Genomic DNA, 16,546 nt, shown 5'->3' with positions numbered 1-16,546 from the left:
ACCGGGGGCATGACAAAAACACGCGCGCCCCGTTCGTGGTTTTAGGGAAAATTGTATTCCACTCCGGACCAATCAGAGCGCAGGGTCCTACCCTCACTAATTTACATAAGGCCAACTAGTGCAGGGGCGGGGCCAAAGCGCACTTGTTGCTTAAACTCCGTTGCACTGGGCCGTTTTATACAAACTATTTATACATATAGTGAAGAAAAAGACTTATGCAACCTTTATTGTCATTCAGTGTACACCGAACGAAATCTCGTTGCAATTTGGCTCAGCACAGAAATAAATATGAAGTGTATTTAATTTAATTTAATTTAATTTATCTAGAAGTTTTTTTCTCTATTTCTATTTTCTGTTTATCCTGTAATGATGCTACTGGAATTTTAATTTCCCTGAGGGAACCCTCCCAAAGGGATCAATAAAGTTCAATCGAATCGAATTAAATTATGCAGCAGAAATATTATAAAGTGCAATAGTATAAAGTGACCTGTGGAATTTGGAATGTTCGTTATAAATAGAAGTTTGGATTTGGAGTTCAGCAGTCTGGTGGCCTGGGGGAAAAAGCTGTTACAGAACCTGGTGGTCCTGCACGGAATGCTGCGGAACTTCTTTCCAGAGGCCGGAGGGGAGAACAGGCCATAGTGAGTGTATGAGGGGTCATTGATGATGTTTCTGGCTCGAGACATGCAGCGCCTTGGTGCAATGTCCTGAATGGAGGGAAGAGAAGTCCTAATGATTTTCTCTGCTGTCCTCACCACTCTCCTCACAAAAAAACAATTTATCGAATTGAATGGAGTCTCGATAGAAGGCGTATGAAGTTTCCACATCCTGCCTTAGTCAATATATTGTCGTGATAGTAGTTTTAGTGCATTCTTTTGCCAGTAGGCTATTTTTAATGGGAATTGTTCCAGTGCACACACAGTTTTAGATTTTTATATTGATTATACAAAAAATACTAGAGAATTGCCAGTTAAATGCCAAACATACAACAACACAACTAACTCAGTGTTTCGAAAACAGTGTAGAAAATAGTAAATCTCTCTCTCTCTCTTGCCTAATATACCCCAACATTGTTGAATTATAATTATTTTTCATCCATAGGATATTCCAGTCTTTTGCTTTGTTGAACAGTTCTGTTTCTGTAAGGATGACTTTCAATACCTAGATTTCATTTTGCACTTCAGATAGCTTATCCATGCCATTTGTTATTACTATCCTGAATCCTAACACAATCACCATGAGATCCCTGACAGGATTAATAAGCTAAATAGGCTGTGAATTGTACACTGACAAAATGTATTCAAGTACAGCAGGAAGGATAAATCTTCAGAAATAATGGTTAAACCTGATCTTGGATTTAAAAAATAAAAACAAAACAAAACCTGAAAGCCAAGGTTTTCTAATATCGGACTTTAATTTTGGACATGGTTTAATTTCCCCAGTACAGACTTTTTTAAGTCAAACACATTGCCTTTACAAATGTCCAAAAACAGTGTAGAGCAATAATAAATAATTGGTGTTAGTTTAGCTGTTAACATGCACTTAATGGGCTCTGTAAAATGAATTTTAATTGTGTAAGTAATTATTCTGAGATGTATCAGAAGGCCATAACTCCACAGAAAACAAAATTCCAACATGCTTTTGCGCAGGTAATGTATGACGTGCATGTCACAAGTTTCTGGAGGTGTGGGATTTTTTTTTTTTTTAGTGTGTCATCTACAGCTCAGGAAAAGAGTGGGTGCAAGATGGTAATTTTTATGCAGACAAAGGTGTGTGATGGAGTTTGCAAGAGTTTGAGATGTGAAGTCATTTTGAGATTGACCGTTACACCCTAATGTCAATCAAGCTGTGAATTGTGGGGCTCCACTCTCCCGTTTCCGTATCCAAGACAACGTCTTTTTGGAGCTTTTCCAGGACTATCTTCCCTTTTCTCCTCTCCGCTTCCTCTCTCGCTCTCGCTCTCTCTCCCTTTGTGCTCAGATTAATCAGTCTGATTTTGAACAAAGACAACTCAGCGGCTCAAAGTTGGGGCTTTACATTCATAATGCCTCCTCTCACCACCACTCCTACCCACCTCCATAAAATACACACATACACACGTGCACATATACATGGTGAATAAGGCAGTATATCCTTATGTGTGCATACACATGCAGCACCCCCAGCTGGCTGTGGCCATTCTGGTATTCTCTAAAGCCCATGTTTTAGGAGTTGAGAAGTGTAAGTCTTAAACAAGTTGGGACAAAGCTGTTATTCCATGGCGTGCAAGAAAAAGAAAAGCACTGATGAGTGGGTTTTAAGCTCTTCTACCAGAGCTATCAGAATGGTATCAGCTGTACAGGCATAACATTTAATTGACAAACACTCCTTCCTTCAGCATTATGACAAGCTACTTCTCATTCCAGTGCATTAACTATATGCTATTTTAACTGTTGCAGCAAATTAAACATGAAATTGGCAAATGAGTGTCCATCAGGCAACCTCAACTAAACCGACCCTTTAAAATGTAATTTATAGATTCTTTTTTAAGGGATGTAAAGATTTGAGAACTCGTTCCAAATCAAACTACAAGGCAAAAGTCAAACCAGAATCTCTGAAAGATTTGTTTGCGGTGTCTCAGGTGAGTTCTGAATGATAATCACAAGGTAATGAAGATAGATTTTTTAAAAAGCGAACATAGTGTTTAGACTAAATGGAGTTTTAAAGTTGAATACAAACTGCCAGAATAATGCTAATTTTAAAATTGGGCTTTAATATGAAGAATTCATGTTTATTTTAAATAGATAAAAGCTTTTAGTAAAATGGATTGATAGTTTGTTGTCCTTTGCACAAAACAGTAAGAATGGGAGAGTTTTGACACAGGTTCTGGGCTTGGCCGTTACTTCTCACTTCTGGCATTGTAAAGCCATTGGGGTCGTAGTTTCGGGATCATTAAGTGTGATCACTCTGACACCTTGTTGACTCTCATAAGTGTGTAATGTCACGTCTTCACTCACTAGAAGTATGAATGGGCAGTAGCTGAGTCGATCTACAGTCTTTTGTTGGCAGTCTTCACTGACAGTGGCTAAATGCAGATGATGATGGGTGGACCACAGCAAAATTTACATTGGAAATATATTAGTAGAATTTGGAACAATGTTGCTCCTGCTGTGAGAGTAACACCAGACGAGGAAAGGGTGACCTTGCACTACAGCTATGGCTATTACTTAAGGTAGTTATGGGTCACATAATAAATACATAAATGAAAAGGAACTTAACTAATTAAAGTGCTTTCATATAGACAATTACATAAAGCATCTATTACTTTGATGAAACAATTTTTCAATTTTACCTTAAAGTTCTAGTTACTGTATTCAAAAGGAAACCCAAGACTCTTGTCTACAAAGACTATAAATAATTTCAGTTTGTGTAGCCTCCATCTCATCCCAATTTTATCCACATTATAGCCAGCTGTAAACTTTAAAGAATCATAATGGTAAGAAAAAAGATTTTGTTATGAACTGGAAACAAATCTGAAAGGATGGAAATTAAGAGGGATGAAATGGAAATGAAGTGGGATGAAAATGAAGAGATGAGGTGTATGATGCATCAGGGAAGCCAGAATTAAGAAGGAAGGATGAGGAGAAGATAAAGAAGCAAACAGGAGCTCAGAGGGGAAGAGGGCTAGTTGGAAAGAGCGCAGTTTGTCCCCGAGTCCTCCCTGACAGGCCAGCTGAATGGGGCTTCTGTTCTCCCTCTTCTCATGTAAATCGGCCCTTCAGTCTTGCAGCCATCCGTCACTGCACAGAAGGAGCCTGGCAGGCCCTTTACGAGCCTCCCACTCGCATAATCCCCCCTGCCACAATTGCGCCCCCAGCAGGGGGGTGAGCTGTGGTGGGGGAGGGAGGGAGGGACGGACGGACGGGTGGGGGCATCTATGGGGGTTGCCATCCAGACACGGTGAAAGTGTTGGAAGGGCCACCTACACTGAGGACGCATAATCAAAACAACATCCAACCTGGGGGGAAGGGGTTTCGGGGGGCTCTTTGGGTTTCACTGGAGGCCAGCGATGGTAAGAGCAGAGCAATGCAGCTATAGAAAGCCTAGGACAGGGGAACAGTGTGGAATGAATGAAACAGAGGAAAATGAGACAGGAGTACATGATGCGGGAATTAGCATAGAGTTTCTTTGATGGATAGATGAATGAGACTATGTCTTTGTGAGCAGCACATGTGTGACAGAGGATGGTGGTGGTGGGGGGGGTGACAATTTGGCTGAAGTGATCAGAAGTTGTTAGCATGGAATTAAAATGACATACACGCAACACCACAAAGCACTGGCATGCAGGGAGAGGAAGAACACTTTTACAGAGCCAGGCGATGTGTTGGACTGAGGTGCCTTGTGCAGTACACTGTCCGTTTAACCTTTTCTCACCACAACCTTTAGCTGCTTGTCTGCCCCCCAGTGGACAGTGTTCTAGCAAGGTCTAGTGAAGTGTGATTGTAGTGAATGTTCCTAACTAACATTTATATTCACACGTGTTTTGAACATAAGCTACAAACGTACAGCCTAAAAGGATACAGAAATTCACTTGGTTTGACTTCACATCAGGTCATGTAATTAACAAAAGCAGTCCCTGAAGCTCCTTGGTTGGTGGTGGAATGGTTTCCCAGTGTCTGACTTAGCGTCACATAGCTCATTAAATAATTTCCAATACAAATTATACCTGGTGTGGGTTGTCAAAAGTGCAGGCAGGGCCACAGCAAAGTTTAATAGTTTTCATTGTATAACACACATGTGCCTTGGGGAATGGGAAGGACTTTGATTTGAACACATCTGATTAAACACATACTTAAAATAGACCATTTGCAATATCTCAGTAAAAATCCACAAACTAATTACGAAGGCCATCAACAATGAGCCGAGTTTGGTTTGTCGAATCATTTCTGTTGTGACCTCAATGCCTGGAGTTGGACCTTTTTGTTACTTTATCTTGTCTACAATCTAAACAGTATTCACTTCTATAAATGGACTAAACCTGATGCACAATTAAAACAGCATTCCTCTTGCATGGCCTCATGCCAGCATACTTTTAGAGGAGAGACTAATTAAAATTTCCACAACTGTCAATGAAGGTCTACGGAAGAGGATTAGGGCCACTGTGAGTTCTGACTTTAATCTCAGAATTCCGACTTTATTCTCAGAATTCTGAGATTAAAGTCAGAATTCTGACTCTCAGAATTCTGAGGAAAAAAAAAAAAGTCAGAACTCACTTTTTTCCCCCCTCTCAGTGGCCGTAATCCTCTTCCGTAAAGGTCACACGACCTCAAAAAGAATCAGTTTTTGTGCTTAGATCTGCTTGAGTCAGAGTTCTTGAACAATTTAAAATTAGGCCATTTATCTTGTACTAAACTGTCTTCTAAACCATACCCTGGCAACCTGGCTCAAAGGACTCCCAAGAAAACGTTTGACTTGTTAAAAAGAAATACCTTTATTTAAGAAAATTAAAATAAATACTATACAGAATCCAATGTAGAAAAAGTTTAATACACGGCTTCTGTCTGAAAAAGGTTATCACATTTTAATAAATTCATTTAAAAAACAGCACTGAGCAATGTAAACTGCACAGCCAAACCTCCACTCCCACGCCACAAGGGAGGCCTTTTAAACCAGGAAAAATTTTAAAAAAAAGTAACGTTAGAATCTCTACATAGTCATTTGTAGTTTGGTCCTTCAAAAGACCCCTCCAATATCTCTTGGTGAGGTAGGTTACTGGAGCAACACTCCTCAATACAGGACTTACACAGATTCTATACAATACACTATGTGGCGATAATGTCCCAACACAGAGCCACGTATGGCATTGGTGAAATGAGATGTCTATTTAGAAGAAAATGCTACTGTAAAATGGCACTATACACAAAGTTAAAGATGTAAAAAAAAAGTCCGATAATACAACGCTTATTGATTCAGCAATTTCTAACAAGTGATGGCAGTGTTTTCGTTCAAGCACTGCAGCGCAAAAAAAAAAAAGCTTACATTCCACCCTGAAAGCACAAATTAATACTTTGAATTCTAAACAGACCTATACCCAAATACCTGACTGAACAGTGAGAATTTCACTCCTCACCTGATATTTTCAGCCACACTTTTCCATAAACTATTAGAGCAGCCACAATTTATGGCAAAATGGAAAGTCAAATAAACAGGTCCACTTCAACCATTTGGTGCTCAGCTCTTTAGTCAATAGATACAAATATACAGAACAATAAAATAGGTGGATGAAACAGGTCATGGGGATAGCATCACTGCACAAGGCTCACTCCAGATTCAATCATCTTTAAATGCTAAAAAGAACACTCAAGAAAGTCTTTTGAAAAGATAGCCACGGTGCAGATTTTATAAACTTCTTATTGTGAACAGTGAATCATTGGGGCAGAGTGATGGATTTAGAGGAGAAAGGAACATGTACAAGTCCAGACAAATAGGAGACAAAGAAAACGGGGAAGAAAGGAGTGGAAATGTGTTTTAGATCAAGTCAGCCACATTCATGGGCATCTCCTCCACAGTGGTGTTGTAGAAGGTCTCGATGTCTCTGAGTGTGCGCTTGTCATCCTCGGTCACCATGTTGATGGCAACACCCTTTCTGCCGAAACGGCCACCACGCCCAATCCTAAACAGAGTAATCATAGTTAGAATTCCTAAAAATCCTTATTTATATACACGTTTGAAGGAAAGCTGTGGTCAGTACTTGCCTGTGAATGTAATTCTCCCGGTTTGTGGGCAAATCATAGTTGATGACCAGGGAAACTTGTTGCACATCAATGCCTCGAGCCTGGTGGACAGAACACGGTGCATTAATGAAGTGGACATTGAGGCCAAAAATGTATTCAGCCACACAAAACATACGAGTTTGCTACAGTATAATTTAGTTCATCTTCCAAGTTTCAATATGCTGCTTGCATGTTACACCCATGACGCTGACTCCAAGTTAACATTTAAATTAAGGGACAAACTTGCCAGCAGATCAGTGGTGATGAGGACACGGCTCGAGCCAGAGCGGAACTCCTTCATGATCAAGTCTCTTTCCTTCTGGTCCATGTCTCCATGCTAGAAAACCAATACAACTGGTTAGCTGGTGTTTAGCAAAATCAAAATCTTTCAAGTCCCAAGTTAAAAAGTTTATATATAAAAAAAAATAAATAAAATAAAATGTGTCCATAGCATGAAACAGTCTCAAGCTCACGGTACTGAGTAGACTGGGATGAACATGGACTGCATTTGCTCTTCCCTTACCAGATATAGGACCATGTGCCATAAACAGACACTGCCTTGCCCAGTTGATAAGGGTGACAGAAGAGCAACAGAACACTTCCCCAATACAAAAATAAGTAGTCTTTACAAAATACATACCCTTGATGCAAGGGAGAATTACCCTCTGCTGAATGGCAAAAGGTTTCTCAAAACCATAAGCATACACATGTATTCAAGAAGATTCTCATGCAGGTTCATTAACTCAGGTTCTCAGATAATTCACTTACCAAAGCAGAGACTGTAAAGTCTCTAGCATGCATCTTCTCAGTCAGCCAATCCACCTTCCGGCGAGTGTTAATGAAGATAACAGCTTGAGTGATGGTCAATGTCTCATACAGGTCACACAAGGTGTCCAGCTTCCACTCCTAAAATGGGTGCAAAGGGAGCCAGTTACACACCGAGTACTTAAAAGGGCTTAAATACACAAGAACTTCAGAATATCTGTGGCAACAGTAGTCAGTTAACCTTGATTAAGCAAAGTCTTTCCACTTGTGTACTGACAAGGTATGGCCATCAGATGGTGCTTCAGCCTTACATTGAGGAATTGTTTCTTTATAATACATGAAGTAGAGACCACACACACACACATACATCCAGAAATGAATAAAATGAAGCTCCTTTACCTCCCTCTCCACATTGATGTAGAACTGACGAATACCCTCTAGGGTCAACTCCTCTTTCTTCACCAGGATCCTTACAGGGTCTCGCATGAACTTGGTGGTAACATCCAGTACCTCCTGAGGCATGGTGGCTGACAACAGAATCACCTATAGGAAAACAAACACCTATTAGCATAACTGAAACAACTTTACAATGCTGGTTTAAAAATAAATAAATAAATCACAAGTGTCAACTGCTTTATTAGTTGTGAAGAGGGACGGGGAGCCCCAGTCACTGTGGAGAGCAGCAGGAATACTCTACCAAAGAACTTTGTTCCCATCACAGCAAAGAAGGCTGGGGGGAGAGGGATCTTTGGCCAAGAAGACTACATACTCTCATACAAAAGACCCATCATGGAAAAAGATGATTAGATAAAGGTATAGTGAACACCATACCGACTAGTGGCCTAGTGGTAGCGTGTCCGCCTCTCGATCGGGAGATCGTGAGTTCTATTCACGGTCGGGTCATACCAAAGACCAATGGTACCTACTGCAAGGCACGCTGCAATACAGATGTGCATGGGGAGTTAAACTCTCGTGGTTACCAGAGGACTAGCCCCCCCACTGTAACCCTAGCTATGTAACAGGCGAGAGGCCGAGGGCTATGGAAACGGAGATCGGCGCCGCCCGACGCGCCACATACAGGTTGGGCCTGGTTAGTACTTGAGTGGGAGACTGCCTAGGAATACCAGGTACTGTAAGGCATGGGAAGGACTTTGACTTTTGATAGTGAACACCAATGCAGAATATTTTTACCTGAATATCAGTAGACAGCTTCTGGAAAATCTCGTAGATTTGGTCCTTGAATCCACGGCTCAACATCTCATCAGCTTCATCCAATGCAAACATCTTGATATATTTGGGAGCTGATAAACAGAATATTTCCCTATGTTCAGTGTTTTACAGTACAAGCCAACAAACCTTGGAAAATACATTCAACAACTTCAAACTAAACATACACACATTGTATGTGTGCAACTTTTTTTTTTTTATACATACATACAAATAAAATACACACATACAGAGACAAGTGTTTTACTGGGAAACATGCCACTCATTTTTCATGTGCACTACATCGGGGGGGGGGGAACGACACACGACAACGACCACTGCGCATCACTTGTGAGGAAATTGATGGAGTACTTTTTGTGAATGTATATATAATAAAGAAAAAAAGTCACACGTTGGCTCAAAAGATATGAAGTTTATCTTCGTGTTGAAAAACTCACATTTTTCATACGAAATACATCACGGCTCTTCATGACATATTTAAACACTGGCTGGATTTGAGTGGTCCATCAGATATATTCCATTCAGCTAGCATGATAATGGAGTCAAAGACAAGTTCAACATTACGCTAGTTGAATAGAATAAATCCGATATACCACAAAAAAAAAAAAAGCTGCCATTATCGTTATACATACACATTTCATATCAGCATTCTCAAAGGCCAATGCTAGCGTCACTCGGTGCCATTAGGCACAGCAGTCCAGTTACCTTATAGCTGGTGTAGCATTCATCACTAGTTTTAGCGAAGGCCAACACAAGCTTACCCCCTCCCCCGTGCTGTTAGTGCAGCAGTCCAATTACCTTCCAGCCAGTGTAGCAGTCACCACTAGTTTTAGCGAAGGCCAACACGAGCTTACACCAGGGATGAGAATGAAAAATACTGAAGTCTGAAAAAAGCCAGGGGTTTGGGGGCTGCAGGCGCCCAGCAGGGCCCGGGGCAGAGCCCCAGGGGGCAGGAGCTAATGATTTTTGGCTTTTTTTTTATACCCCAAAACCATTGATTTTATCAGCAAAAAGTTGCAATGTATTTGGAAATAAATTCCCCTTCTTGGTGGACTACCAGGTGAAAATGATTAATATGGTACAAGAGACTTGTTTTTAATCAATTCACATTTGATGATTTAAAAAAAAAAAAAGCACCTTTTAATATAAACAAGAGCTCTACAGTATTATATTTCTGCATTTTTGCTATTCATGTCTTTGAATACTCTAATCCTTTAAAATGAAGTGCAAACCAGAAAAAGTTCTATCATATAATTCTCTGAAGCTTTCTTCTGATGTTATCATGGTAGCAGGAGGTCTTGCATATTAAGCAGGCAACGTTCAACATCACTCATCACTTCCCTTTCAACTGTTGTGTGTACTAACTAGATTTTATCTGGACAGGATGTTGTGTAATGCAATGCATATACCATACGGTCAATTTGAAGATCAAGATGGTGATTTTGAATTAAAAGAACAGGCATGTACAATTGGCAGTACATATTGGAATTTTTTTAAAATCAAAAACTATAAGTTCATCTCGGCCTAAAAAATTTGGGCAGACGCTTCCACGCGGCACATACCAGCAATCCCCCCATCCCCTTATGAAATGAGCAATAAGTAGGAGTTATATACATGGTATCATACCTAAAATTTTATCAGAAATATAGATATGATACTATGATTTTCCCCAACATGCTACATTAGATAAGCTAACCCCATTTATAAAAAGATAAACAAACACTTATATGACATGTATTTGACACACACCCCATGGCATTGATTCGTACGATATTCATTATCTTTTATAATGTATCATTGAACAGGCAAAATAATTTTCGACCTACCTTTGTGTTTTTTGGTGTATATGTGAAGTTTGATAGTCCTTGCCTCTCTACTAGTGTAGTTTATCATGTCAGAACACAATGAGCAAAGTACTTTTCCTGGGACATCTATTTTCCGTATGTGATCACCGAGCTTCGTTGTGATCGACATTCAGTGTTCTTTCAAACCAAGCCCATCGAAAACAGTTCTTTATCCCTGCACCTTTATCAATCTCCCTCGCTCAATCCTCTTCTTCCTTATCTAGGATTTTTGCCATTGTCGATATGCTAAAATATCCCGCCTGAACACGCATCTTTCCGATGTTACCAAACACGTATCGTCAAACAGTATGTACGGTGATTGCAAGCCACGCATGGAGAGCATGCACACATGTTTATACACTGCACGCGATTTCCCAAAAATTCTACCACAAATGTGTCAAACATTGTCGCAAAAGTGAATGTTAATTATGACATGTCGAAAGACTCGAGTGTGTTAACCCGGAGCCCACCAAGAATCAAGACGTTTTAAAGGGACCACAGATCGTTAACTATACACCCCCCTGAAAATTTCTCAACGGATTTACATCGATCTCAAAAACGATCATTTTGGTCCGAAAAAGCCGGAAATCCACCGATTGGCGGAAAATTCTCTTCCCTGTTACACCCCCCCACATGCTGTTAGTGCAGCAGTCCAGTTACCTTCCAGCCAGTGTAGTGTTAGTGAAGGCCAACGCTAGCGCAGTCAAGCCAAATATTATTTCCCCTGTGCAATTAATATTGTAACAATATTACACACCCATTCTCCATTGGGTAGAGTGGCGTAATACATGGAGGATAAGAGAGATAAGCATGCCATCAATAAACCCACTAGAAGGGAATAGAACACGTTTTTTTTTATTCCATCAAAAAAGTGGCCTTTATATATAATCAATTCCAATATTTCACTCCAATGACATCATCCTGTGTTCTCACTGACTAGTCAAAATAGCAAACCAGTTCAAAATTAAAATTGTGTCCAACTTGCTTTTTTGTGGATGTGTCAATATAATATGAAGAACATTACATGGTGGCACAAAGACATGTTCTCGTGTTGAAAAATATATCAAGTGAGCACAGCGAACAATGTGATGTACAGTCACCACACAAAGATAAGCTTCATACGACCTTATAATATCCTCTATGTATGTTCAGTTTGAACGTACATACAGTACATGCAGCCAAGTTTAACACCATTAACTTAGAAGTTGCTAAATAATATTGTAGTGCATGACTTCAGTGCTCACAATTTTGTTTTGTTCAGATCAGTGGGGTCAGATCATACCTCCAGAGAGCCCTGAACCTCATACACAACCCAACAGAACGCTGAGATGTGACAGAGGAGCACAGAAGACTCTGGAGTCAGTTGACACGCATGGAGATCATCATTACAGCATTTAAGCCCTTTGTAACAGAAGAAAAATGGCAGTAGTGGTGCTTACAGAGATAGCGCCGATTAAGCATGTCAAAGACTCGTCCAGGGGTTCCAACCACTATGTGGGGCACATCAGCTTGGAGCTTCTGCACCTCATTACGGACATTGGTACCACCAATGCATGCATGGCAGGTAGCACCCATGTAGTCTCCAAGGGCAAGAACCACCTTCTGGATCTAAAAGTTGGATAGATATCAGATTGGTCAAGCTTTTTATAAAATAATAAAAAGGTATTGCTTTAGATAAACTTCACAACCTTGGTCCAAACACAAGTGGCCAAGGAAACATGCTAATGAGCCAGAAAAAAAAATTTGCCCACAACATGAAACAGTCCGACTCATGGTACCGAGCAGACTGGGATGAAAATGGGCCGCCACTGAGACACCAACTTGCCCAGTTGGTAAGGGGCTCGAGATTGCTATAATCCAAGTGCTTGATATGTCCCCAGTTCAACACAAGATCAATTACATGTGCGCAACTGAAAAAGCACAACCACAGATCGAGTCTCACCTGTTGAGCAAGTTCTCTGGTCGGGGCCAGGACCATGGCTTGAGTGGCCTTCAGGTCAATATCAATTTGTTGCAGGATGGATATGGCAAATGTAGCCGTCTTCCCTGTTCCGGACTGAGCCTGAGCGATGACATCATACCCTAAACAAAAATGTTTGAATTAAACATCTTGGCAGATGAAGTCTTCCGAAGCAGGAGTGCGTTTTTGTTCTGTGTCCATAGCATGAAACAGTCTTACGCTCACGGTACTGAGTAGACTGGGATGAACATGGACTGCATTTGCTCTTCCCTTACCAGATATAGGACCATGTGCCATAAGCAGACACTGCCTTGCCCAGTTGATAAGGGTAAAATAAAGTCTTTACAAAATACATACCCTTGATACAAGGGAGAATTGCCCTCTGCTGAATGGCAGAAGGTTTCTCAAAACCATAGGCATATATTCCCCTGAGAAGATTCTCGCGCAGGTTCATGTCATCAAAGCTGTCGACAATCTCCTTCCAGTTGCCCTAAAGAGACAATTATAAACAAAGTTAACCACCTTGCCATGAAGCTGAAACTCAAACACCTGTGATCCATCAAGGTCTCAAAGTGCTAACACGATACAAATACGGAAAGGATATCACTAGTACCCAATTCATGATCACAGTGAAAACCACTTGCTTAATCACTATTGTGCTGTAAAGGTATCATATGGGAACATTAAGCTAAAATGTTAATCTACTCCTGGTGACCTAGTAATATTAACAATAATATTTTGACAATGCTCTGTTGGGAACTGGAACCATGGGACTAACATGTGACCAGCCATGATGTTGCTGCAATACTGTGACAGAACTACAGACACCTACATAAACTGGATCCTCACCATGCCTCAATCAGTACGTTTACATGCACATCCAAATCGAGCTGCTGTTGGTAATCGAGCAAAGGGTCCCAGCAGGGGTGCCAGAGAAATCCAATCCTACATGCACACAAGGAAATCGAGCTATTGTGTGAGGTACATTGTGCACCCGAGCCACAGGTGGCGCTACACGCCCCATCGTGTTGGTACACTTCCGGTTGTCATCATGAAGAGCTATTCAAGAGTGTAAACAAAGTTATCAGTTCCGTGTTCTCCATTGCGCGTTTTTCTCCCGTCCATGAATTTTAATATATTCAACTCCTTAAGCTGAATGAGCATGAACTCTGTCTCCTCATTGCTCCAGAAGTGCACGTTTCTGCTCACCATTTTCTCTTCATTTGTTCCTTCTGCTGCTCGCTACTACTGTTGTCATGCCGACCGAGGCTGTCGTGTTTCCTGCTTGTGGTCTCGTCACTTCAGGAAGGGGCAGTGCTGAAGTAAGTAGCTCGACGGGGTTTACGTGCACTAAGTAGCTCGGCAAAAATCGCATAATCTAGGTCATGTAGCTCGATTACGAGAAATCAAGTTCGGTTCAATTTCAGCCTAGCTAAGGTGTTTCCATGGCATTTAGAACTTCGATATCAGTCGAGCAACAGTAGAAATTCGATTTTCTCTATGTGCATGTAAACGCACTCTGTCAAGTGATGGGGCAAATTCAAAACAAGGAAAGAAAAGACTGGCAGATATGAATGAATTTTTTTTGCTGCTTTACGGTCCGCAGCATCCCATTAAACACAGTCAGGTGGGAATACACGACACCCATTATTTTACAGTATTGGAAGACTGAGTGGCAATGGAAACTTATCCATCCCACATTGGTTTTACCCAATACATTAACAGGTTTTGTATGCGAAACAAAAGTATGAACAGAAACCTGGTCCTACATAGATGTCAAATTAAAACAGAGCTGCAAATGCAGAATCGATCAAGACAACTTGCACCCCATGTTCGTTTACGTTATCCGTGGTGCCAAATTACACGTACAGAACACATTACATACAATCAATCACACTTCTCAACTAACTTCAAACATAGATTTTAACGTACCTCGATGACTCCATCTGGCTCCATGCCCTCAGGGCCATTGTCTCTAAGTCTGAAAAATAAAGAATGGGAAATTAAATAAAAGAAAGGCATTTCCAAACAATTCCGACTTCCTATGATACAAGATGAGAGCCATAAATCCAGAGGGTTATGAAGAGAGACACGAAATGGAGGAAAGGTTCATCTGGACACAGGAGACACGTCGCAGGTTTCTGTAGGAGGCCTCGATCACAACCCTCTAGTCTTTGCCATGTAAGCACCACTACAACAGCATTAACACTTCATAAAACGTGCATCGATAATCAGTGTAAAACGACCCCAGGTACAGAGACCGAATAAAGTCAGTTCGATTAACTAATAGCAGCAACAGGCTAGAACATAAAACCAAATGGGACTAGACTTGCTTAAATAACCCGTTATTAAGCAGATGGAAATGAATCAAAGCTCAAGCAAAGGTAATATGGTTTAATAATCACTTCTGAATTAAGTTTAAATGAACCCCGTGGCAGTGTGGGTCAGATTGAGGCGAGGCGAGGTGAGGCTGAGGCCTACTCCCGCACTAACACACTTCTCTTTTGTCTAAAATCAGTAGGCCATGTGCTCGAGGCTCATTTTCACGAAATATTTTTAATCCTGAGTCACACGAGGCAGCTTGGCGAAGAATTACAAAATATGGCACGAGTTTAAAAAATGCACCATATCGATTTTTGTTTTTTTCCCCCCACAAAACTGTTAAACAGTGACTGAACTCAGTGCTCGACACAGAGTCAGGACTCAGGAGGCGGCCATGTGGATGAGGCCGAAACCGGCATCTACAGGAGCTGTTAGCATTCGGCTAGCAACCCGGCATATCTTTATTTCTTTATAATATCACGATTAAAAAACACTACACCCACCCACCTGGAACAGTTAATTACTAGATTTAATTTGAAAAACGTACTAAATTAATAAAGTCATCCCAAACCGCGGCATTATTTCCTTTATACATGTTAACTAGCTAACAAGTTAGCATTAGTGTATTAACAGGCCACGCCGCTACAGTAGCATAATTTCACTCCTGATTCGTACAAGCAAAAAATATCACAAAATCACCTCAGTTGCTTCCCGGGTATACCGACAGCTATGCTAAAATTTTATTTTTACAAACGTAAAACAAATCAAAACACTTACTGGAGTAAGCATTTACTCACCTATGTTCATGTTGCGCCGACATTATCACAAAGAAAGTCAAAAGGGAAGAAAAGTGCTAAATACGTGGGCAGTGAAGCAGACTAGAGAAACCTGATTGGAGCACTCACCTATCACTCAGAACTGAGGCGGCCACGGTCACCGCTGATTGGACGAATTCTACCTCACGGAGCAAAGAAGTCCCGCCCACATCACGATTCACGAGTTATGGCAACGTGACATCACCGGAAATGTTGACTCAATGATTTCCGACAAATTTGGGATTGGCCAACAATTACACAACTACTAGATACTGGTTCGAACTATAATATACTGATATTACTGACAGACAGATTGATTTCATCATATTCAGTAACCACTTCATGGTCAGGCAATTGTACGAAAGAAAGAAAAACTTTATTCATCACACACTTGTGAAATTCTTCTCTGCATTTAACCCATCTGAAGCAGTGAGCACACACACATACCCAGAGCAGTGGGCAGCCATGCTAACAGCGCCCGGGGAGCAGTTGGGAGTTAGGTGCCTCGCTCAAGGGCACATCAGCCCAAGGCCGTCCCATATTAACCTAACCGCATATCTTTGGACTGTCGGGGAAACTGGAGCACCCGGAGGAAACCCACGCAGACACGGGGAGAACATGCAAACTCCACACAGAAAGGCCCTCGCCGGCTGCTGGGCTCAAACCCAGGACCTTCTTGCTGTGAGGCGACAGTGCTAACCACTACACCACACCACCATGCCATCCATTAGTTTGTATTATCAGAGTTTAAGACCAAGCCAAAAGGCATGGCCTGTGATCAAGAAATTTTATCTTAAAATTTTGCGTACAATTTATTCTACCACCTGTACTCATCCATCCATTATCTGTAGCCGCTTATCC

General features: G+C 41.1%; 1 protein-coding gene and 2 non-coding genes across 3 annotated transcripts; all 3 read right to left on the bottom strand.

Annotated features, from left to right (window-relative positions):
• Positions 1-5,445: 5,445 nt before the first annotated feature.
• eif4a1a (eukaryotic translation initiation factor 4A1A) lies at positions 5,446-15,725 on the bottom strand. Its single transcript, XM_060935645.1, has 11 exons — positions 15,668-15,725; positions 14,481-14,529; positions 12,906-13,038; positions 12,531-12,670; positions 12,028-12,196; positions 8,709-8,818; positions 7,917-8,060; positions 7,521-7,658; positions 7,003-7,089; positions 6,735-6,817; positions 5,446-6,652 (listed from the first exon to the last, which is right to left on the bottom strand). Exons 1-11 carry the CDS (start codon positions 15,688-15,690, stop codon positions 6,508-6,510), a joined length of 1,221 nt encoding a protein of 406 aa, XP_060791628.1. The 5' UTR covers positions 15,691-15,725; the 3' UTR covers positions 5,446-6,507.
• LOC132896796 (small nucleolar RNA SNORD10) lies at positions 11,842-11,979 on the bottom strand. The gene has a single exon (XR_009656172.1). It is a non-coding gene; the product is annotated as a small nucleolar RNA SNORD10 (small nucleolar RNA).
• On the bottom strand, positions 12,738-12,879 carry LOC132896777 (small nucleolar RNA SNORA48). The gene has a single exon (XR_009656166.1). It is a non-coding gene; the product is annotated as a small nucleolar RNA SNORA48 (small nucleolar RNA).
• Positions 15,726-16,546: the final 821 nt, after the last annotated feature.

Source organism: Neoarius graeffei, chromosome 1, assembly GCF_027579695.1.
Source record: "Neoarius graeffei isolate fNeoGra1 chromosome 1, fNeoGra1.pri, whole genome shotgun sequence".
Taxonomy (NCBI): Eukaryota; Metazoa; Chordata; class Actinopteri; order Siluriformes; family Ariidae; genus Neoarius; species Neoarius graeffei.
The sequence above is the reverse complement of the archived record's forward strand: the minus strand, read 5'-3'. Positions and strand labels throughout refer to the sequence as shown.